The sequence below is a fragment of the Triticum aestivum genome, chromosome 7B (assembly GCF_018294505.1).
Source record: "Triticum aestivum cultivar Chinese Spring chromosome 7B, IWGSC CS RefSeq v2.1, whole genome shotgun sequence".
NCBI lineage: Eukaryota > Viridiplantae > Streptophyta > Magnoliopsida > Poales > Poaceae > Triticum > Triticum aestivum.
Genome location: NC_057813.1, coordinates 224,300,593 through 224,323,572, shown reverse-complemented (window position 1 = coordinate 224,323,572; position 22,980 = coordinate 224,300,593). Strand labels below are relative to the sequence as shown.

The window sequence follows — 22,980 nt, the reverse complement described above, 5'->3', positions numbered from 1 at the left end:
AACCAATTGTGTTCTACTCATGCAAGAAGAACTACGCATAGACCTGGCTCATGATGCCACTGTTGGGTAACGTTGCAGAAAATAAAAATTTTCCTACTCGTTTCACCAAGATCATCTAGGAGTTCATCTAGCAACGAGTGAATAGATGCATCTACATACCTTGTAGATCGCGAGCGGAAGCGTTCAAAGAACGGGGATGATGTAGTCGAACACGACGTGATTCGAATCACCGGAGATCCTAGCACCGAATGGACGGCACCTCCGCGTTCAACACACGTACGGAACAGCCACGTCTCCTCCTTCTTGATCCAGCAAGGGAGGGAGGAGAGGTTGAGGGAGATGGCACCAGCAGCAGCACGACGGCGTGGTGTTGATGGAGCTGCAGTACTCCGGCAGAGCTTCGCTAAGCAATAAGGAGGTGGAGGAGGTGTTGGGGAGGGAGAAGGAGGCAACCAAAGGCCAAGGACTCAAGGTATGAAGTCCCTCCTCTCCCCCACTATATATAGGGGTGCCAAGGGGGGGTGGCCGGCCCTAGGAGATCCAATCTCCTAGGGGGTGCGGCGGCCAAGGGGGGTTTCCCTCCCCCCTAAGGCACCTAGGAGGTGCCTTACCCTCCTAGGACTCTTGCCCCCTTGAACCCTAGGCGCATGGGCCTAGTGGGGCTGGTGCCCTTGGCCCATGTAGGACAAGGCGCACCCCCTACAGCCCATGTGGCCCCCGGGGATGGGTGGCCCCACCCGGTGGGCCCCCGGGACCCCTCCGGTGGTCCCGGTACAATACCGATAACCCCGAAACTTGTCCCGATGCCCGAAACAGGACTTCCCATATATAAATCTTTACCTCCGGACCATTCCGGAACTCCTCGTGACGTCCGGGATCTCATCCGGGACTCCGAACAACATTCGGGTTACTGCATATACATATCCCTACAACCCTAGCGTAACTGAACCTTAAGTGTGTAGACCCTACGGGTTCGGGAGACATGTAGACATGACCGAGATCGCTCTCCGGTCAATAACCAACAGCGGGATCTGGATACCCATGTTGGCTCCCACATGCTCCACGATGATCTCATCGGATGAACCACGATGTCGAGGATTTAATCAACCCCGTATGCAATTCCCTTTGTCAATCGATATGTTACTTGCCCGAGATTCGATCGTCGGTATCCCAATACCTCGTTCAATCTTGTTACCGGCAAGTCACTTTACTCGTACCATAATGCATGATCCCGTGACCAAACACTTGGTCACTTTGAGCTCATTATGATGATGCATTACTGAGTGGGCCCAGTGATATCTCTCCGTCATACGGAGTGACAAATCCCAGTCTCGATCCATATAAAACAATAGATACTTTCGGAGATACCTGTAGTGCACCTTTATAGTCACCCAGTTACGTTGTGACGTTTGATACACCCAAAGCACTCCTACGGTATCCAGGAGTTATACGATCTCATGGTCGAAGGAAGAGATACTTTGACATTGCAAAAACTCTAGCAAACGAACTATACGATCTTGTGCTATGTTTAGGATTGGGTCTTGTCCATCACATCATTATCCTAATGATGTGATCCCATTATCAATGACATCCAATGTCCATAGCCAGGAAACCATGACTATCTATTGATCAACGAGCTAGTCAACTAGAGGCTTACTAGGGACATGTTGGTGTCTGTTATTCACACATGTATTACGATTTCCGGATAACACAATTATAGCATGAATAAAGACAATTATCATGAACAAAGAAATATAATAATAATGCTTTTATTATTGCCTCTAGGGCATATTTCCAACAAGGGGGTGAGCAGCCCCTCTGTATCTGGATGTGCTGTGGCATGCCGTCGGCTGTTGTTGTGTTCAGTGTTTATTCCGAACTGGTATTCGATTGGTATAATAATTTTGGTGGCTGTAGTTACGCGCCGGGTTGTGTCCTTTAGATCCGTAGATGGATCTAGCCGCGCCGGCTTTCTCGTCCAGGTGCTCACGTAAATCGTGTGTGGCGTCGGTAGCTGCTCTGTTGTGGTTACGTAGTGGAACGTCCGGCCTCCTTGTTGTGTTGTTCTTTGGTGGAACGGCCTCGTCGTCGGATTCTGGTAGTAGCTTGCATTTTGGGTAGCTCTTTGTATGGCGATCATCGCCGTATCTTTCTTCAGTGTCTATCACTTTATTCCATCTGCGATTGAGCGTTTCATGTGTGGCTTTTAGGTGTTGCTCCTGCTTCTTTAGACTTCTCGCTGTGGCCACAAGCCTTCTATGGAGGTTATCTTGTTCCACGCGTTTTTCCGGGATGATGAATGCATCATCATCCGAACTGTGTTCCTGTCCTGGGGCGGTTTGATGAACTCGTCCCTCGGGATCATTGTGATCGGGTGTCCGCTCCGAACTGTGTTTGGTATGACCTGGCTCGTCCTACTCCATCGCTGGGTCCGTATGGTCATTGTTGCCTTCGGAGTTGACTGGGGTGTCGATCTTTCTGGCGCTCTTGTGGCTATTTTTACTGTTGCTGGACTTTGAGCGGCGTCTGCACCGTCGTTTTGGCTTTTGCCCGGGGGTTTTATCTTCCGGATTGTCGCCGTCGTCCTCCTTGGGCGTGTCCACCATGTATATATCGTGTGACGAGGTAGAGTCCAGCGCCCCCCCGATTCTGAATCTTCTCCTGCATCGTCGTCCATACCATCGATGCCTTTGGAGTCGAAGTCAAGCACGTCGGTTAAATCATCAACCGTGGCAATGAAGTGGGTTTTGGGTGGGCAACGAATTCCTTCGTCGCCTGCTTCCCACTTGAGCCGGACATAGTTCGGCCAAGAGCCTCCTGACAAAGAGAGAGACTTTAATGAGTTCAGCATGTCGCCAAAGGGCGAGTGCTGGAAGATATCCACAGCGGTAAACTCCATTACCGGAGCCCAACCAGGCTCGGCGAGCTCGGGAGCGCACGGACTGGAACCTACAACCGGATACGAGTCCGGGGGTCCGAAGTCATAGGATTCCTTAGAAGTGAGGCCTGTGTTCGACTCTACCGCCGATGAGTGTGCGGCCTGCGGGGCGGGGTCCATCCACCCATCCTTGGGCCATGCAGTTTGCTCCGGATTTAGGTCCGGGACTACCGTAGGGGTAATATCCCGAGCGCTGTCCGACAGCAGGTCTAGGCCGTGCTCATCGTGACTGCCCGGCACTCCTGGCACAGGCACGATTCCATCGAAGATCAAGTCTCCGCGGATATCGTTCGTGTAGTTCAGGTTTCCGAACCTGACCTGGTGGCCAGGGGCGTAGCTGTCGATCTGCTCCAGATGGCCAAGCGAATTGGCCCGCAGTGCGAAGCCGCCGAACACGAAGATCTGTCCGGGGAGAAATGTTTCGCCCTGGACCGTGTTGTTGGTGATTGAAGGCGCCATCAAGCCTTGCAGCGACGACACAGTGGAACTCTCAATGAAAGCACCAATGTCAGTGTCAAAACCGGTGGATCTCGGGTAGGGGGTCCCGATCTGTGCGTCTCAGGCTGATGGTAACAGGAAGCAAGGGAAACAATGTTTACCCAGGTTCGGGCCCTCTCTATGGAGGTAAAACCCTACTTCCTGCTTGATTAATATTGACGATATGAGTAGTACAAGAGTAGATCTACCACGAGATCGTAGAGGCTAAACCCTAAGAGCTAGCCTATGATGATTATGATTGTAATTGTGATCGGCCTTCTAAGGACAAATCTCTTCGGTTTATATAGACACCGGAGAGGGCTAGGGTTTACATGGAGTCGGTTACAAGGAAGGAAATACAATATCCGGATCGCCAAGCTTGTCTTCCACGCAAAGGAGAGTCCCATCCGGAAATGGGACGGAGTCTTGAGTCTTGTATCTTCACGCTTCAATAGTCCGGACGATGCATATAGTCCGGCTGTCCGGATATCCCCTAATCCAGGACTCCCTTAGTGCCCCCGTCCCCCATATATAAAGGAGTGAAGGAGGGGGAGGGCCGGCCCTCTACTATGGCGTGCCCTGGGGAGTCCTACTCCCACCGGGAGTAGGATCCCCCCTTCCATGTAGTAGGAGTAGGAGAGTAGGAAAGGGAAGAGAGAAGAGAAGGAAAGGGAAGAGAAAAGAGAAGGAAGGAGGGGGCGCCGCCCCTCCTCCTCCTAGTCCAATTCGGACTAGGCCTTGGGGGGGGCGCGGCCTGCCCTAGTCAGCCCCTCTCTCTCTCTCCCTTAAAGCCCAATAAGGCCCATATACTCCCCAACGAATTCCCGTAACTCTCAGGTACTCCGATAAATACCCGAACCACTAAGAACCTTTCCGATGTCCAAATATATCCTTCCAATATATCAATATTTACGTCTTGAACATTTTGAGACTCCTCGTCATGTCCCTGATCTCATCCGGGACTCCAGACAACCTTCGGTACATCAAAACACATGAACTCATAATACCGATCGCTGCCAAACTTTAAGCGTGCGGACCCTACGGGTTCGAGAACTATGTAGACATGACCGAGACACATCTCCGGCCAATAACCAATAGCGGAACCTAGATGCTCATATTGGTTCCTACATATTCTACGAAGAACTTTTATCAGTCAAACCGCATAACAACATATGTTGTTCCCTTTGTCATCAGTATGGTACTTGCCCGAGATTCGATCATCGGTATCTCAATACCTAGTTCAATCTCGTTACCGGCAAGTCTCTTTACTCGTTATGTAATGCATCATCCCATAACTAACTCATTAGTCACATTGCTTGCAAGGCTTATAGTGATGTGCATTACCGAGAGGGCCCAGAGATACCTCTCCGACAATCGGAGTGACAAATCCTAATCTCGATCTATGCCAAATCAACAAACACCATCGGAGACACTTGTAGAGCACCTTTATAATCACCCAGTTACGTTGTGACGTTTGGTAGCACACAAAGTGTTCCTCCTGTATTCGGGAGTTGCATAATCTCATAGTCATTGGAACATGTATAAGTCATGAAGAAAGCAATACCAACATACTAAATGATCAAGTGCTAAGCTAACAGAATGGGTCAAGTCAATCACATCATTCTCTAATGATGTGATCCCATTAATCAAATGACAACTCATGTCTATGGCTAGGAAACCTAACCATCTTTGATTCAACGAACTAGTCAAGTAGAGGCATACTAGTGACACTCTGTTTGTCTATGTATTCACACATGCACTAAGTTTCCAGTTAATACAATTCTAGCATGAATAATAAACATTTATCATGATATAAGGAAATATAAATAACAACTTTATTATTGCCTCTAGGGCATATTTCCTTCAAAAAGCATGTCACTTACCTCTCGAACTAGAACATAAGACATATTGGGCCATTAAAGAGCTCAATTATGATTTCAAACTTGCCGGTGAGAAGAGGTTATTTGACATTAGTTCACTTGATGAATGGATAACTCAAGCCTATGAGAATGCCAAACTGTTTAAATAAAAAGTTAAAAGATGGCATGACAAAAGGATACAAAAGCGTGAGTTTAACGCAGGTGATTATGTGTTGCTTTTCAACTCTCATTTAAGATTTTTTGCAGGAAAACTCCTCTATAAATGGGAAGGTCCTTACATTATCGAGGAGGTATATCGTTCCGGTGTCATAAAAATCAACAACTTCGAAGGCACAAATCCGAAGGTGGTGAACGGTCAAAGAATCAAACATTATATCTCAGGTAATCCCATAAATGTTGAAACCAATGTGATTGAAACCGTAACCCCCGAGGAATACATAAGGGACACTTTCTAGAACGTTTCAGACTCCAAAAAGGAATATGTATGTGGTACGGTAAGTAAACCGACTCCAAAGCAGTTATAATAGCATTTTTCTGCATTTCGGAATATTCAAGAAAATAGGAAAAAAAAGAAGTAGTCCGAGAAGGACACGAGGCATCCACAATGGTGGAGGGAGCGCCCTACCCCCTTGGGTGCGCCCCCTACCTCGTGGGCACCTCGTAGGATCTCCGGATTCTGTTTTCTTGCACGATACTTCTTTTGGTTGGTAAAAATTCATTATATAATCTCCCGAAGGTTTTCACCACCGTACCATGACAAAATCCTCTGCTTTTGTTTCGAGCTGTTTTTCTGACAGATCTAGACCACCATGACGTCTTCAAGCGCCCCCAAGGACAAGTTCTTCAAGAAGGTCATCAATCCCTGCCATGCGGAGGTGCTGCAACACCCTCAAACTATTGAGATGCGTGAGGGGGTGCTGCACATCCGCGATGTTGAGGTACCAAGGAGGGCCGGAAGCGTGGAGACAAGACTCGAAGCAATGGAACAACAAGTTTTCAAGTGCCAAGGGATGGTGGAACACGGATGTCGGTGTCAAAACCGGCGGATCTCGGGTAGGGGGTCCCGATCTGTCCGTGAAGGCTGATGGTAACAGGAAGCAAGGGACACAGATGGTTACCCAGGTTCGGGCCCTCTCGATGGAGGTAAAACCCTACTTCCTGCTTGATTAATATTGATGATATGGGTAGTACAAGAGTAGATCTACCACGAGATCATAGAGGCTAAACCCTAAGAGCTAGGCTATGATGGTATGATTGTAATTGTGATCGGCCTTCTAAGGACCAACCTCTCCGGTTTATATAGACACCGGAGAGGGCTAGGGTTTACATGGAGTTGGTTACAAGGAAGGAAATATAATATCCGGATCACCAAGCTTGCCTTCCACGCAAAGGAGAGTCCTATCCGGACACGGGCCGAAGTCTTGAGTCTTGTATCTTCACGCTTCAATAGTCCGGATGTTGTACACAGTCCGGCTGTCCAGATACCCCCTAATCCAGGACTCCCTCAGTAGCCCCTGAACCAGGCTTCAATGACGATGAGTTCGGCGTGCAGTATTGTCTTTGGCATTGCAAGGCGGGTTCCTCCTCCGAATACTCCAAAGTAATCATCGAACACTTAGACCATGTCCGGATCTGCGAGATGATCTTCATATGCCACCGTGGAGGGAATGATATTTCACAAATGCAATCCGCTGACAACTTTTTCTGATGACATGACATGTTATTACGGTCGGATCATTATTCGATCCGTTTTCCCACAACCAGCTACAGTGCATATTGCGAGGCGGTTTCTTTGACACATCTTGTCAAAGCAGAGATCGTGTCCCCTTGTCACGGGATTCTCATCAATACGGGTATGGGTAATCTCACCACGCCATTAATCGTGGCGCTTGGGAAACAAGCTATTCTCAACGGGCAAGTGGGGTGGCGCACCGCTCTCGGCTCCTCTATAAAAGGATAAGATTTCCCTATTTTCACCCATGCCTTCTTCCTCCTTTGCCCATTCTTACCCCCTCGAGTTCCAGCGCCCAAGCCCAAGTCTTCTCCGCACAGCTAAACATGTCCGGAGCAGGAGGCAAGTGGGTGGCCTCCACCATCAAGGAGAAGCACATCACAAATCTTCGGGCGGCCGGATATTTGGCCGTGGACATAGCGCACCGGCTACCGGACGCCGGGCAGGTCATTCCGACCCCAGGACCCCACGAGAGGGTCATATTCGTCGCCCACTTCGTCCGTGGACTGGGATTTCCACTCCATCCCTTCGTTCGCGGGCTCATGTCCTACTACGGGCTAGATTTCCATGATCTAGCCCCAAATTTCGTCCTCAACATCTCGGCCTTCATCGTCGTATGCGAGGCCTTCCTCCGCATCCAGCCTCACTTCGGCCTATGGCTGCAAACTTTCTGCGTGAAGCCGAAGGTTGTAAGCGGCCAACAAGCAGAGTGCGGAGGGGCCATGGTGGGCAGAATGCCCAACGTCACATGGCTCGACGGCTCCTTTGCGGAGACCGTAAAAGGATGGCAATCCGGGTGGTTCTACATCACCAAGCCGTGCAGCGCCAACTGGGCGGCGGCCCCCGAATTCAGATTCGGAGCCCCCATGCGGCTCACCTCCTGGGAAAGGAAAGGCCTGTCCTGGGGCGATTCTACGGAGCTGAGCGGACTCCAAACATGCATCAAAAGCATGAAGGACAAGAACATCAAGCTTGTCAACGTGATCCAGGTCATGCTCATTCGCTGGATCCTGCCCTGCCAGAGGCGGGCAGTCAATTTGTGGGAGTTTGTCCCGACCGAATACTGGACGCTCCTGAAGATCTATGACATGACACACAAAGGCGCATGGAAGGTGCTATTCAAGGCCTCTAAAGTACCTCCTCCCACATCCGAGGACCGCGGGCTTCACGCCGCGCGGGCTCCTAGTCAGGTGAGTTCTCAGACTGCCACCGGACCCGGTTCTTTCCAATATATTCATGGGAGAGCCTTAAGTAATTATGCATGTTTGCTTCAGGATTATGTGGAGACAGCGGAGCAGGTTTACTGTCCGGCTCCGCTGCCAGAAGGCCCAGCTGATGCTCTCCTGACGGAGATGTTGGCCCCGGCACCATACAATGTGCCAGAGAAGAATGCCGAGAAGAAGGCCCCGGGGATCTGAAAGGGTCTCTGGCGTAAGGTTGTGCCGGAAGCCCCGTCCGAAGACGACGAGGCGGACTCCTCCCACGAAGGGGAGGAGGAATAAGAAGAAGACGCCCCATCCGAAAAGGATGAGGAGCCCGGGGAGGCGGACCAGGGGGCCGGAAAAGGCCCTCGCCTAAGGCCGTCATACCCCTGTCGTCTGACGACGACGAGACAGATTCCTCTCGCGGAGGCGGGGGGAATCAGGAAGAGATTCTGCCTCCCCACACTGGGGGGGAGAAGAAGAGGAAAGCCACCCCGGGAGGGGAGGCTGGGGCATCCAAGAAGGGGAAGGTGCCCCTTCCGGACTACTCCGCCACGGCCGCTCTCAGCAAGGAGGGGTGGCTGCCGAGGGGGAAGCCCCCAGTGCAATCGTAAGTGTCCGCACTCCGTCAAAACTTCACTCTATAGCTTTTGTTTAACGCCGAACATACGTGCAATCCGACCAGGGATCACCCCGAGGTGTCTTCCTCCGGGTTCCTCAGCGATTCAGAGATGAATTCGCTTCCGACAGCCACTACTCCTCAACCCGCGGACGACACGGAGGTTTTGTCCCAAAGGCTCCCAGAGCGGGGGGAGGTGACTCTAGAGACGCCCCGAGGCGGGGTCCCAGACGTCGGACACGCGGGGTTCAAGATCCCCGCGGATCGTGTCGACGAGAGCCATAGCCAGCCGGGCTCTTAGCCGAACACAATTCCGGAACCTTCGATGGTTCCGGACTCAGGCGGGGGACCCCTCGTTAGGGAGGGCGAGCCGTCTATATCGAGGACTTCCATTGCGCATGAGGCGCCGGACTGTCTGCTGGAAGCGCTTCGCGACGCGTCCATGGATGAAGAGCACCGTACTCTCATGAGTACGGTGATTCGGAAGGTTTTGTCCGCCAAAAGCGGACTAACCGAAGCTTGCACCAGCCTCCTGACAAGCTTTGAGGTAAGTAATAAATATGTGCAAAATTACCACCCGATAGGTAGCGGCCTCTGATACTCTGTTTGGTGTTCGGAAAGAAAAGCCAAACGGAGGGTCAATTATAATCCGCAGGAGTCTAATAATAAGTATTGCTGTGAATAAGCAGGCTGTGCTGCTTGCTGCTGCTGCCCATACCGCCGAGGTTGCCAAGCTAAAGCGGGACCTGGAGCAGGCGCAGGCAGAGCTCGACCTCACGAAGAGGCAGCTCGAAGAGAACAAGGGTAAGTGATTCCCGCTCTTATGCATTTAAGGATAGACAGAATTGGTGAGTCTAACACCTAAGTGTCATGACTGTGTAACAGGGGCCACCACCGAAGTGGCGTTCCTGAAAAAGGCGCTGTCTGAGGCCGAAGACTAGGCGGCCTCAGAATGTAAGGAGCGCGAAAAGCAAAGTGCTAGGGTAGGTGAGGTACAGCAAGAGCTCCAGGACCTTTGCAAGAGGTACGAGTCCGTGGAGCATGATCTGAAGGCGAAAGAGGCCGAGCTTGCGAAGGCCCTTATGAATTTAAAAGACGCCAAGGCTGAAGCCGAGAAAGCACAGTAGGAGATCCAGGAGGCCAAGAAGATAGCAACGTGTAAGAAGTTCTTTATGCAAAGCAAACATGTGGAGGAGGCATTTCTTTTACTTACTCGAATTCGGAGCTCTCCAGGGGCATTCGCAGATCTGCCATGCAGCGTATCAGACGCTGTGGAGTTCTACCGTGCCCAGGAGGGGAACTCAACAGAGAAGTTGTTCTGGTCCCAGTATGCTGGGGCCGAACACCCGATGCCTCTGAGTGACCAACTGAAGTAGTTGGTCGAACTCCACAGGGCTGCCGAACTGGCTATGAAAGGTTTCATAGTCCGGATGTGGCCTGGTGAGCTCATGCCCAGTAGCTACTTTGGCCTAATCAAGCGGATGATGGATGCCTACCCGTGGCTGGAGGTTATCAAGCGCTCCGTTTGTATCGAAGGTTCCCGCCGGGCCTTTGCCCGCGTCAAGGTGCATTGGGGCAAGCTGGATGCGGAGAAGCTGGTCAAGGACGGGCCGCTGGAGGGCAAGGCGCATCGCCATCCAGAGATGTACTATGATGGCGTTATGAAGGGTGCTCGTCTCGTGGCTGACGAATGTACCAAGGACACCATTTTTGAATGAATTCACTTCTGTCATGTTTGTATATTTAAGGACAAAGTTACTTGCGCTATGTAGCGCTTTTGTAATTTAAAATATTACCTTATGTGCGGCTGTTTATAAAATTCTGAAAGTAGGCCAGTCGTCGGCTTCCTCCCCCACGTAACTAGTACTCGGGTGTTCGTGGAAAACCCGGACACTCTTTATCCAAATGTTTGGTCCCTTAAGGAGGTATCCGGCGCAGCGAACAAGGCAATCGGACTATGCGGCTTTATAACTTTCACTTAGCCATAGAAGTCTACAATTTTAAATTTCAAGAAAGCCCCTAGAATCCGGAAGGCCGAATCAGGGCGCTATACGCGCCTAGATCGGACGAAGCCGATATATCGCCTAAAGCGGAAAATCTTTAAGGATTTTAAGACCACTCGAACAGCGACCAGCTCTCGCCACATCATGCCGGTCAGTTTTCGGCTTTCTCTACTGAGGTGCTCGTCTGGAAGAATCGGGACGCAATCACAGTAGTTCTCCCTGCGCTACCTTAGCCGATATAACGGAACATAAGGCACCAAAACAAGGGAGCCGGGCTATCCCAACTGTAGACCCAAGACATGATTCGGAGCTGATGCATATAGTGCTATAAGTTCGGGGTGCCGCACTGTCGAAAGTGTTTAGACTTTATTTGCCATATTAAGGGGCGCCATAAGAAGCCCTTGGCAAACTGACCATACCAAGGTGTGCCGATGCAATACCAAATAAACATTTATAAGAGAAGAAAATGCTCAAATAAGGATAATAAGCTGACGCTATGTATAATCTCCCATTGACGAAAAATACGTTTAAGCGTATGTTTACAATGGATGCATGAAGCGGAGATAAAATAGGACTATTTGACATGTCCTATCCAAGGGCGGGCTGTGTGCAGATAGATAAAGCAGGTATAATGATCGTAAATAGATTCCACCTGGGTATTTCCTTCTGTGCACAACGTCTATTGCCTCCTTGGATGTCTCTCCCATATAAGTCCGGCAATTCGGCTCTTATGAGGATGCTGCACTAACGCGGTGTCCTGAAATGTAAGAGGGAAAGAGAGTGAAGGTATTTGGCGGTTACTCGCACTATTGACTGAGTCGTTGATGTGCCTCAGCCTATGCCCATGGTATCTCGAGTGCGTAATTGTGTACGTGTGGCATGAATGCCGCTTTGAAAGGGCTTAAGCGGAGGCCGGACTGCTAATGACGCTCTTGGCATTCCTGATGATCCTGTTGCGGGGTGCTCCGGACTCGCTTGACTGTGCTCGAAGTTGTTGCCGGATTGTTTTGTCGGAGTAGGCCGCATTGTACTTCTGCCGCGAGGGCTGCCGTATGCTCTTCTGTTCGAAGGGAGCGGTCCATATTTCCATTGACAGTGATGACCCCGCGCGGTCCTGGCATCTTGAGCTTGAGGTATGCATAATGTGGTACCGCATTGAATCTAGTGAATGTGGTTCGTCCGAGCAGTGCGTGGTAACCACTGCGGAAAGGGACGATGTCGAAGATTAACTCTTCACTCCGGAAGTTGTCTGTGGATCCGAAGACCACTTCCAGTGTTATAGAGCCCGTACAGCGGGCCTCTACTCCAGGAATAATACCTTTAAAGGTGGTTTTAGTGGGCTTGATCCTTGAAGGGTCAATGCCCATTTTGCGCACTGTGTCCTGATAAAGCAGGCTCAGGTTGCTGCCGCCGTCCATAAGGACTCGCCTGACATGGAATCCGTAAATGATTGGGTCTAAGACCAATGCGGCTGAGCCGCCATGACAGATGCTGGTAGGATGATCCCTACGATCAAAGGTGATCGGACACGCTGGGCATGGGTTGAATTTGGGGGCGACTGGCTCCATCGCATAGACGTCCCGTAGTGCTTGCTTCCGTTCCTGCTTGGGGATGTGAGTGGCGTAGATCATATTGACCGTTTTCACCTGGGGGGGGGATTTCTTTTATCCCCCCGTATTCGGATGCCGGGGCTCTTCGTCATCGTCGCTGTGCAGCCCCTTGTCCTTGTTTTCGGCGTTTATCTTACCGGCCTGTTTGAACACCCAGCGGTCTTTATTGGTGTGGTTGGCTGGCTTGTCCGGGGTGCCATGAATTTGGCATGAGCGCTTCATTATGCGGTCCAGGCTGGACGGTCCCTGATTATTTCTTTTGAACGGCTTTTTCGCTGACCGGACTTAGATCCGCTGAATCCGGCGTTGACCGCCGTGTCTTCAGTGCTGTTGCTGTTGTTCCGTCTCTTGTGTTTGTTACGCCGTGGCTTGCCGTTAGCATCGCGGCCGTCCGAAGTGCCGGAGTGTGGCGTGGTGCCACTACGAGCCAACTAGCTATCCTCACCCGCACAAAAGCAGGTCATTAGGGTTGTGAGAGCTGCCATAGACTTGTGTTTTTCCTGGCCGAGGTGTCGAGCGAGCCACTCGTCACGAATATTATGCTTAAAAGCCGCCAGGGCTTTGGCGTCCGGACAATCGACTATTTGGTTCTTTTTGGTAAGGAACCGAGTCCAGAATTTCCGGGCTGACTCTCCGGGCTGTTGAGTAATGTGGCTCAGGTCATCAGCATCTGGTGGTCGCACATATGTGCCCTGGAAGTTATCGAGGAATGCGTCTTCCAGGTTTTCCCAACTGCCAATGGAATTTGCTGGCAGGCTGTTTAACCAGTGCCGGGGCTGCTCCTTTGAGCTTAAGGGGAAGATACTTGATGGCGTGTAGATCATCTCCGCGGGCCATGTGAATGTGGAGAAGGAAATCTTCGATCCATACTGCGGGGTCTGTTGTGCCATTGTATGATTCGATGTTTACGGGTTTGAATCCTTCTAGGAATTCATGATCCATTACTTCATCAGTGAAGCAGAGGGGGTGTGCGGCGCCTCTGTGCCGGGCTTTGTGGCTACGCAGCTCGAGTTGGTCTGGGTTGCTGTATTCGTCCCGGCCGGACTTGTTGATGATGTATCCGGCGGGACGATCATCGTCGGGCGCTGGGGCGCGCCCCCGCGATCCATAGATCGATTTTGGCTGTCCTGCTTTGTTTTCCAGAATATCTTGCAGGTCTTGCTTGTTGCCATGGGCCATAGTATATCGGCGTGGGGGTGCGGGCTGGTATCCGGGCTGATATCCTGTTTTATCCCGGCCACGGGGTGGCCGGTCAGCCGTTTGGCGTTCGAGTCCATATTCCTCGGCTGCCAGGACTTTCGTCCATCTATCTGTGAGCAGATCTTGATCAGCTTGGAGTTGCTGCTGCTTCTTCTTCAGGCTCCTCGCAGTGGCTATAAGCCTACGCTTGAAGCGCTCCTGCTCTACGGGATCCTCAGGCACGCCGAATTCGTCGTCGCTGAGGCTAATCTCGTCTTCGGAGGGGGGCATGTAGTTGTCCTCCTCCGGGTATATGTCTGTCGCCTATTCTTCTGGGCTGACCTGCTCATCTTCCTGTTCGGCCTGCTCGAAGGCGGGCTGGTCAGGGTCATATTCTTCTTCGGCGCCATCCGGATTATTTTCGTTTCCGGGGCCAGTATTGCTGTGGCGGGGCTTGGACCGGCACCGACGACGCCCATGCTTTGTTTTTCTTCCCGAGGGGTTATCCTCCGTTGCCTCATCGCCATTTGTTTCCTTCGGAGTGACCACCATATATATATATCATATGAGGAGGTGGCCATCCACCGCCCAGTGAGCGGTGGCTCCTGTAATTCTCCTACATCGTCATCCATACCGTCGATGTCTTCGGAGTCGAAGTCAAGCACGTCGGTTAGATCATCGATCGTGGCAATGAAGTGGGTGGTGGGTGGACAACGAATTCCATCGTTGTCTGCTTCCCACTCAAGCCAAACACAGTTCGGCCCAGAGTCTCCTGACAAAGAGAGAGACTTCAATAAGTTCAGCATGTCGCCAAAGGGCGAGTGCTGAAAGACGTCCGCCATGCTGAACTCCGTCACCGAAGCCCAACCAGGCTCGACGGGTTCGGGGACGCGCGGACTGAAACCTACAACCAGATACGAATCCGGGGGAACAGAGTCACAGGCTCCCTCAGAGGTGAGGCCTGCGTTCCACTCCATCGCCGATGAGGGTACGGGCTGCGGGGCGGGGTCCGACCCTCCGTCCTTAGGCAACGCAGCCTGCCCCGGACTTAGATCCGAGGCTTCTGCTGGGATGATGTCCCGAGCATCGTCTGACAGCAGGTCTAAGCCGTGCTCATCGTGACTGTTCGGCGCTCCTGGTGCTGGCCCGAATTCATCGAAGATCAAGTCTCCACGGATATCCATTGTGTAGTTCAGGTTTCCGAACCTGATTTGGTGGCCAGGGGCGTAGCTGTCGATCTGCTCCAGATGGCCAAGCGAATTGGCCCGCAGTGCGAAGTCGCCGAACACGAAGATCTGTCCGGGGAGGAAAGCCTCACCGTAGACAGCATCGTTGATGATGATTGAAGGAGCCATCGAGCCTGACAGCGACGACATAGAGGAACTCTCAATGAAAGCACCAATGTCGGTGTCAAAACCGGCGGATCTCGGGTAGGGGGTCCCGATCTGTGCGTCAAGGCTGATGGTAACAGGAAGCAAGGGACACAGATGTTTACCCAGGTTCGGGCCCTCTCAATGGAGGTAAAACCCTACTTCCTGCTTGATTAATATTGATGATATGGGTAGTACAAGAGTAGATCTACCACGAGATCGTAGAGGCTAAACCCTAAGAGCTAGCCTATGATGGTATGATTGTAATTGTGATCGGCCTTCTAAGGAACAACCTCTCCGGTTTATATAGACACCGGAGAGGGCTAGGGTTTACATGGAGTCGGTTACAAGGAAGGAAATATAATATCCGGATCACCAAGCTTGCCTTCCACGCAAAGGAGAGTTCCATCCGGACACGGGTCGAAGTCTTGAGTCTTGTATCTTCACGCTTCAATAGTCCGGACGTTGTACACAGTCCGGCTGTCCGGATACCCCCTAATCCAGGACTCCCTCAGCGGACTCAACGCCAACCACATGATGATCGCGGAGTTCACCAACAACCACAAGCTGGATGCAAAGAACATTAGGGAAACCATCTTCAAGCTTCATGAGAAAATCGAGCACCTGCAAGCCCAGATCTATGACCTGCAAAATCAATACTATGAGTATGAATCTAATCTAACATATAAAGCCTCCTAGAGTGGTAGTCACAACGAAGGCCTCGAGCGCATGCTACCACGCGAGGGAAAAAAAGGCCACCGAACCGCGCTACGTGTGAGGTGCAGCACACCACGCGAAGAGAAAAGCGACGCGTGGGGTGGATAGCGCGGTGCGCGGTGAAAACCCTAGCCCAATCCCTCGCTTCTTCCAGCCCCCAATCCCTCCACTCATCGAGCCCCTCGTCCCCTCGTCCAGGCACTCCACCACCCACACCATGCCACCTCCTCCCCTTCGTGTTTCTCCTCCTCCCATTTAGGCTCCGTGGTGGCGGCCGACTCGAGGCAGGGGAGCAGCTGATGCGGCATCGGCGGCGGCACGAGAGGAGCGGCGGCGGAGGGGAGCTGCGAAGAGGTGCCGCTCGGGCGCGAGACGGCAGAGGCGGGCGCGGCTGCTCTGGTCCCCGATCTGGGGAGGGTACGAGGCGAAGAAGGGCGCCGCCATCGTTGTCGCCGTTGCAGGTCTTCCTTCCGCCCCTTTTACTCCATCTCTGATTCGTCCTCTTCCCATCCCTCTGGCTCGCCAGTGGTGACTCCTCCCTCGCCTCCTCATGTCGCCCTTGAGTTGGAGGGACCGAGGGCAGCGCGTGGGCGAGCTCAGGCTAGTGAAATGTGAGCTAAGCGTCTCTTACGTTTCCTTTGTGTCTCTTGGTCTGTGTTTGTATGGCCAGTATTGCCTTGGTGAGATGTATGTGTTCTATTCTCTCTTTAGATATGTAGACAGTGACTGGATTTATCAAGGACGATGGAGCTTGTTGGCCTATTTTTGTGCTCATTTGTTTGATCCTCATGCAACTATGCTTTGCTCGAGATCTGTTCTGAATATGCATGTGGGCTGTTCAATACTATGGGTTTTCAGAACAAATTTGGACGGTTTCAGTTAGATTTTGACACTAGGGCTCAACTCTGTTATGTAGCAACAACTGATGCCTCTTTGCCGCCCAGTTGGTAATGTCCTGCTTTGTTTCTCAGACAGTTAGCTATATGGCGGAGCGCGTTCTGGGCACTTCATTTGGCATCGTCTTTCAGGTGATTGCTCTAGCCATTGTTTGTTGCTCTGTTTATGTTGTTGATTACTAGCCTGATGTTTAGCGAAATGGTTGCATGTGTAGGCTAAATGCTTGGAAACTAGGGAGACAGTGGCCATTAAGAAGGTACTGCAGGACCGACCGTACAAGAACCGGGAGCTGCAGCTTATGCGTTTGATTAACCATTTCAAGGTTGTTCTCCCTCAAGTACTGCTTCTTCTCAACCACAAGTAGAGATGAGCTGTTTCTGAACCTTGTCATGGAGTATGTCCTGGAGACAATCTATCGCATGCTTAAGAACTACAGTACTGCCAAACAGGGGATGTCACTTATCTATGTCAAGATTTACACCTATCAGGTTTGTGAATTGCCAGTGAATAAATGTGAAATGTGTGCCTGCCATTGTGCAACTATTCTAGAACATTGGTGGCGGCTATTCAGGGGGCTCACACACATTCATACTGTTTCTGGAGTCTGTCACAAGGATGTGAAGCCACAAAATGTTTTGGTATGTATTAGTGAATACTTTCTGTGTGCATCACTTATGAAGAGGCCAGGGTCATCCCCTTTCTGAAGAAAATGTATCAGTGAACACTGAACATATTTACTCGATTATCATGTATGGGTTTTCATGCTTGCTTTTGAACTTGTCTTCACTTGCTTCCTTATACAGTTGGGCAGGGCCTTTGGATGGGAATCATCTTCAGTATTCTTGTTCAGGTCTTGCTGTTCGTAGCCATCACACTGCGCACCATCAGGCAAAATAAGGTATATGTTCCAAAGGTTGTAGCTTGGCTAGGACATTTCTGATTTAGTAGATTTAGGATCATATGTGTAGTATAAAGTAAATCATGCTTCGTCAACTGAATATGTGTATGTATGTATAGGCAACAAAGGCGTACAAGTATATCGCAAGGTCAATGCTATATGTGTATGTATGTATGTATGGATATGTGCTACTGAAGTGAGATTCCGAGAAAATCCGCATACAAGTATATCGCAAGGTCAATGCTATATATTCTTAGATGAAAATTACACTAGGTTGGCTTTTAATATACTTGGAGCATCGATACTTCCGGACCAGTGAACCGCCGGACCAATGCTGGTGCTCATGGAGTTAGTTAGCAACTTTTTTCTGGTCAGCAAACTCCAACTTTATTAACCCACTACAGGAGAGCAGAGGTAACTTTTCCCTGATGCATCCAGACCTTGCTAGCTAGCTATAAAGTTGATTTTCATTTCTTGATTTTTCTTTGCACGATATGTGTAGATCTAAGAAAGAACAGAAGAAGAAGAATCCTGCGGAAGATTTTGGTGAAGAACAAGGTGGATTATCTCTCTCTAACAAAGTCACGTTTGTTCCTCATTTTGATGTTATGATTTATTTTATTTTGCTTATATTCCAGTGACCTATTTTCTATATAGAATGCATCTTTTCTTCGAAAGAGAGAGAGAATTGGGGGATAGTGGCATTGGGACTTAAATTCGTTGCCTACAACAAAATAAATGATTCCTGTATGCCTCCCTTTTTGTTTTAGCTCACATATTTTTTTAAAGTTTGGTAGATATCACATAATCATGGCCGCAACTAATATCCAAAATTCTTAGTGTCAGTACACTAAGATTTATCTTATTTTGGTATCAAGAACTATCTATGCTCAATATGGTGTCTGCGGGTATTCTCGCGCCCGCCTCTTTCCCCTCTCTATATGAACCCTATCATCAGCTTCAAAATGTTTCTAGAAAATTCACACATATCGATGGTTCATATTTATGACTTTGCAAGCTCACAGAATAATCAATCATTGATGAGAGTGATTTTTTTAATATTCGGAAGCATGAGGAAACTTGTTTCATTTCTGTGGCCTGTGCGACAGAAAAATAGAGCAGATGAAGCTGCTTTTTAGCTCGTTCTTGTCGTTTTGGTGCAGATGGCAAATCAAATGATGTCTCTTCACAAAACATTGAAGATACTAGTGCACTCTGAAATGTACATGTAAGATTTGTTTTGAATTTTCTGAAGCTTCAAACACACACTTAAAAAGGGAGGACATTGTGTTCGGTATTAAAAGAAAATGTCTATGTTGTAGAGGTTTTACTGGGTAAATGTAGGTGGAATAAGGAATGACTGTAATGCATGCACTACAAAAGATGGGTTCTTACGACTGTCCAACATGGACAGTTGCACCAGCAAATAAGTTGTCCGACTCAGTTTTCTCTCCAGTAGAATCAACCTGTTATGCAGAAGTGACACCCTGTGAATTTTTTTCATTGAATCCTATGATGGTGGTTACAATTAGATATACTCCCTCCGTGCACTTTTATAAGACGTTTCAGCCAGCTAACATGAACTGTTTTGGGTGATGTCTGAATTGGCTACAACATCTTATAAATGAACTGAGCGACTACCTTTTCCCTGTCTTGGTAAAGGTGCCAGGAAAGTTCTTCTGTATGAGATGTAACTTTCTCACTGGTTAATTTCTATTCTAGGTGGCATGCATAATCATGATTTTCTGTGCAAACTTGTTTCACGGCAACCCCCACAAAAGTATTTGTAATTTACTACATATGTCTACAGGTGGCATCAAGCTTCTGTATTAAATCTATTTTTCATATCCCAGTTTTTCTTCTTCTCATGAACAAGTTATTTACAAACGGGGTCCTTTTCATTATTTAATTTTCTAATATAATTGAGTCCATCTCCACACAAGTATTAATATTTCATTTCTCCCCTGTGTCAATGAAAGGAAGTAGCTCCCTTCCCTTCTACACTTGTTGTGATGCCTCTCGATGAGGTATTCCTGCTGCTGGTTTCCTCTTTCAAATTCTCTTTCAGTCTTTTAATTCCTTTGCTGTTTCTTTGGCAGATGAACACTCCTATATCTGCATTCAAAGGAAAAGGACAGGCTATTGTGCCTAAAACTCCTAGGTATCGGCCCTTCCTTTGTCCTATCATACATTCTGAGAGTTCTTCCTCTTTGCTTATGACTGCTGTTTTTTTAAAATCAGCAAATCACCGTGCCCAAAAAGTACTCGCCGCAAACTCTGTCTTGGACCCTCTAAATCTAAGGACACTGAACTTTCTACCTCTACTACCAAGGTGGCTAGCCAAACTGAAGAGGTTGCCGCTGCCGGAAATGTTGTTCAGCCTGCACCCATGCCAGATGTTCGTGCCTATGCTTAAGATGCAAATATCATTTCTATTCTGCACAAACCATGCTTGATGTACAATAATCTATGATGGCACCAAATTATACAGGTTGGACAGGAAACTAAAGGTGCAGTTGCTGAGGATCCAAAGAACACCCTTCCTGACCCCTCTAAGCCCAAGAGGTATAGACTCATGACCTGTTACATTTAACTATTTCAACACGTATGAGAGAGGCATTGAATTTAGTTGCGTCTTGCGCTGCCTTTTATGGAACAAACTAAGTTCTGCTGTTAGACTATGAAATGGTTCCTGCTTTAGTATGTGCATTTGATATGTATTCTTTCTGATATAAGTTCTAGCATCCACTTATTGTTTCGCTTGCTACTTGGTCATACCTCTTAAAAATTTACTAAATACAAGTTTGTTACCAGGCTCACTAGCTGTTCTGAGCTCTCTGGTGTATGCGGATTAATTACCTGCCCACAAAAAAAACTCAGCTTTTGCCTGTTTCATTGCTCACGATGCATTGCAAGTTGGATGCCTATCCAGTAATATTAGTCTCTCATGTAGGAATCCTATGGGTCTTTTGTTCTTTACAGTTCAAAACAGTCTTCCTTGTGCATATTGACCATGCTTCCTTCTTCACTCATGCATGCAATGTCATTTGATCTGCCTTTTCTTTCTAGAACTGCTGTTTTTAGATTTATGACAGGCTCAGTAAAACATTCCTTTACCTTCAGCATATTTATATGCATTCTTATTTGTTTTTTGTTCCATGTGCATGCAGATTGATTATCTATATAATTGGTTTTCTATGTGCTAAGGTTCAATGAGACTTCTTGTCGTTTATGTTTTTCTGCAGTTCCTATGTCTAATCTTTTTTTCTTATTATTTCTACAACATTCTAGAGCTCTAGGCTTTCTCGTCGGGAACAAAATTACTAACATCTCTTTGGTTTTTGCTAATGGATCAAATTCAGAACAACCAATACCGGCAAGGGGGCTGACATACCTAAGAAAGCGAAGCAGTAGTTCTTCCATGGCGTAATCTATATATGTACATACGGTACGACTAACACATCTTCGATTTAACCATGCCCCTTCTCCGATTTGGGTTGGAGTACTCTGAGCAAGAAATGTATAGACTTTAGTCCTTCCTTGCTGCCTCTATGGTGAAAAGTAGTCTATGATGTAGTCTATGATCTTCCTATTTTGTTGTTGTCTCTATGGTCAAAAGCGGTTTATCATCGCTTATTGTACATATGTGAAGGACTCCTCTTCTACTTTTGTTTCCAGAACACTGTGACTCAAGAAACAACCTTTCCTTTTATGCATGCTTTCACTTCAATGTTTTCATCAAAGCTTCCCTGTGATCATATCTGCAGCACTTACAAGATCATCTTAAGATTTCCAAATGGATCCTGTACACATTTCACCAAGCATTATTTTAGATGCTGTGCTGAAAGACACTTTAGCTCCCAATATATGTATACTACACCCAGCCTACAGGAAAACGTTGGTATAGAGACTGTGACTTAGTTTTATTCATCTCTGCAACACTTGCCAGAGAGCACTATCAAGAGATTTGTTTTTCAGAGTCATCTTGCTACATTTTTAGGTTTATTAACATATGAAATCACCATGCTTTTTGCCATAGCTCTGGTTCTTGATATAATGCTTACAAGCACTGTCCCATCCTGATTATTCCCATCAATTTTTTATTTTTCTCAAGAGTCCTTTTCTACATGACTTAGTGCACCATTTTCAATCTTATGTACTTACTGCATATAGTATATGAGTTATTTTTTTTGAACAACAATATGTTAATGCACACTCTTACACCGATTAGCTTACGCTCGGCCTTTGCGCCATTGGCGCAACGGGTCATCTAGTATAGATTCAAGAGGATGAGTTTGGCTGCAGATTTGAGGATCCCGAAGACTCGGTCATCCTTCTATGATGGTGAGCCTATGCCATGAAAGATGGACGACAAGCCTACATCATCAACAACTCCATCATCACCACCTTCGAAGAAGGAGACATAAACACATGGGTATGGTCACTCCCCTTGGCAACTGCCAAGCTTGGGGGAGGTGCCCCGATATCGTATCACCATCACACTCCTATCTTTACTGTTTTTCTTAGTTTGATTCTTTTGGTAATATCTTGATCTAGTAGAATAAAGTTTTAGTATGATCTAGTTTGGAGCTTTGCTTTATGATCCTTCTATGTAATCGAGTCCGTGAGCTATATATAATAAAGATTAGTGTTGAGTCAAGGGCTTGATTATCTTACTTTGATCTTGACGGAATAAAAGAAAAAATAAAAAGAAATAAAAGAGATCATATGGATCTTATGGAGAGTAATGACTTCACATATAAAAAGTATGATGAATAAAAATTGTTGAGAGTTGACAAACATAGTTTTTGTCATCGTTGCAATTAATAGGAAGTAATAAAGAAAGATAGGTTCTAACATATAAATATACTATCATGAACATCTTTTATGATTGTGAGCACTCATTAAAATATGACATGTTAAAGAGTTGATGTTGGACAAGGAAGACAATGTAATGAGTTATGTTTTTTTATATCCGAAAAGGTATATTGTCATGGATCATCCAACATGTTGAGCTTGCCTTTCCCTCTCATGCTAGCAAATTTTTTGCACCAAGTAGAGATACTACTTGTGCTTCCAAATATCCTTAAACCTGGTTTTGCCATGAGAGTTCACCATATCTACCTATGGATTGAGTAAGATCCTTCAAGTAAGTTGTCATGTTGCATGCAATAAAATTTCTCTTTAAATATGTATGATTTTTTAGTGTGGAGAAAATAAGCTTTATACGATTTTGTAATGTGGAAGCAATAAAAGCGACGGACTACATAATAAAGGTCCATATCACAAATGGCAATATAAAGTGACGTTCTTTTGCATTAAGATTTTGTGCATCCAACCATAAAAGCACATCACAACCTCTGCTTCCCTCCGCGAAGGGCCTATCTTTTACTTTTGTCTTATACCTTTTACTAGAGTCATGGTGATCTTCATCTTTCCTTTTTACAATTTATCCTTT

At 48.0% G+C, this 22,980-nt stretch overlaps 1 protein-coding gene across 11 annotated transcripts; it reads left to right on the top strand.

Moving 5' to 3' along the window:
* Positions 1-15,750: 15,750 nt before the first annotated feature.
* Positions 15,751-22,182, top strand: LOC123160860 (shaggy-related protein kinase GSK4). 11 transcript variants are annotated; one of them, XR_006480423.1, is made up of 10 exons: positions 15,763-16,188; positions 16,699-16,755; positions 16,839-17,522; positions 17,642-17,936; positions 18,025-18,080; positions 19,502-19,549; positions 19,622-19,683; positions 19,764-19,920; positions 20,014-20,087; positions 20,885-21,234. XR_006480423.1 is itself a non-coding variant. In XM_044578712.1 (3 exons), exons 1-3 carry the CDS (start codon positions 16,027-16,029, stop codon positions 16,986-16,988), a joined length of 369 nt encoding a protein of 122 aa, XP_044434647.1. In that variant the 5' UTR covers positions 15,761-16,026; the 3' UTR covers positions 16,989-17,523. The 11 variants fall into 11 exon arrangements, 1 of the variants encoding a protein (XP_044434647.1); XR_006480430.1 differs by lacking the exon at positions 19,502-19,549 and adding an exon at positions 21,802-21,820 and having other exon boundaries at positions 15,766-16,188; positions 20,885-20,970; XR_006480429.1 differs by lacking the exon at positions 19,502-19,549 and adding an exon at positions 21,290-21,780 and having other exon boundaries at positions 15,766-16,188; positions 20,885-20,970.
* The last annotated feature ends 798 nt before the right edge of the window (positions 22,183-22,980 follow it).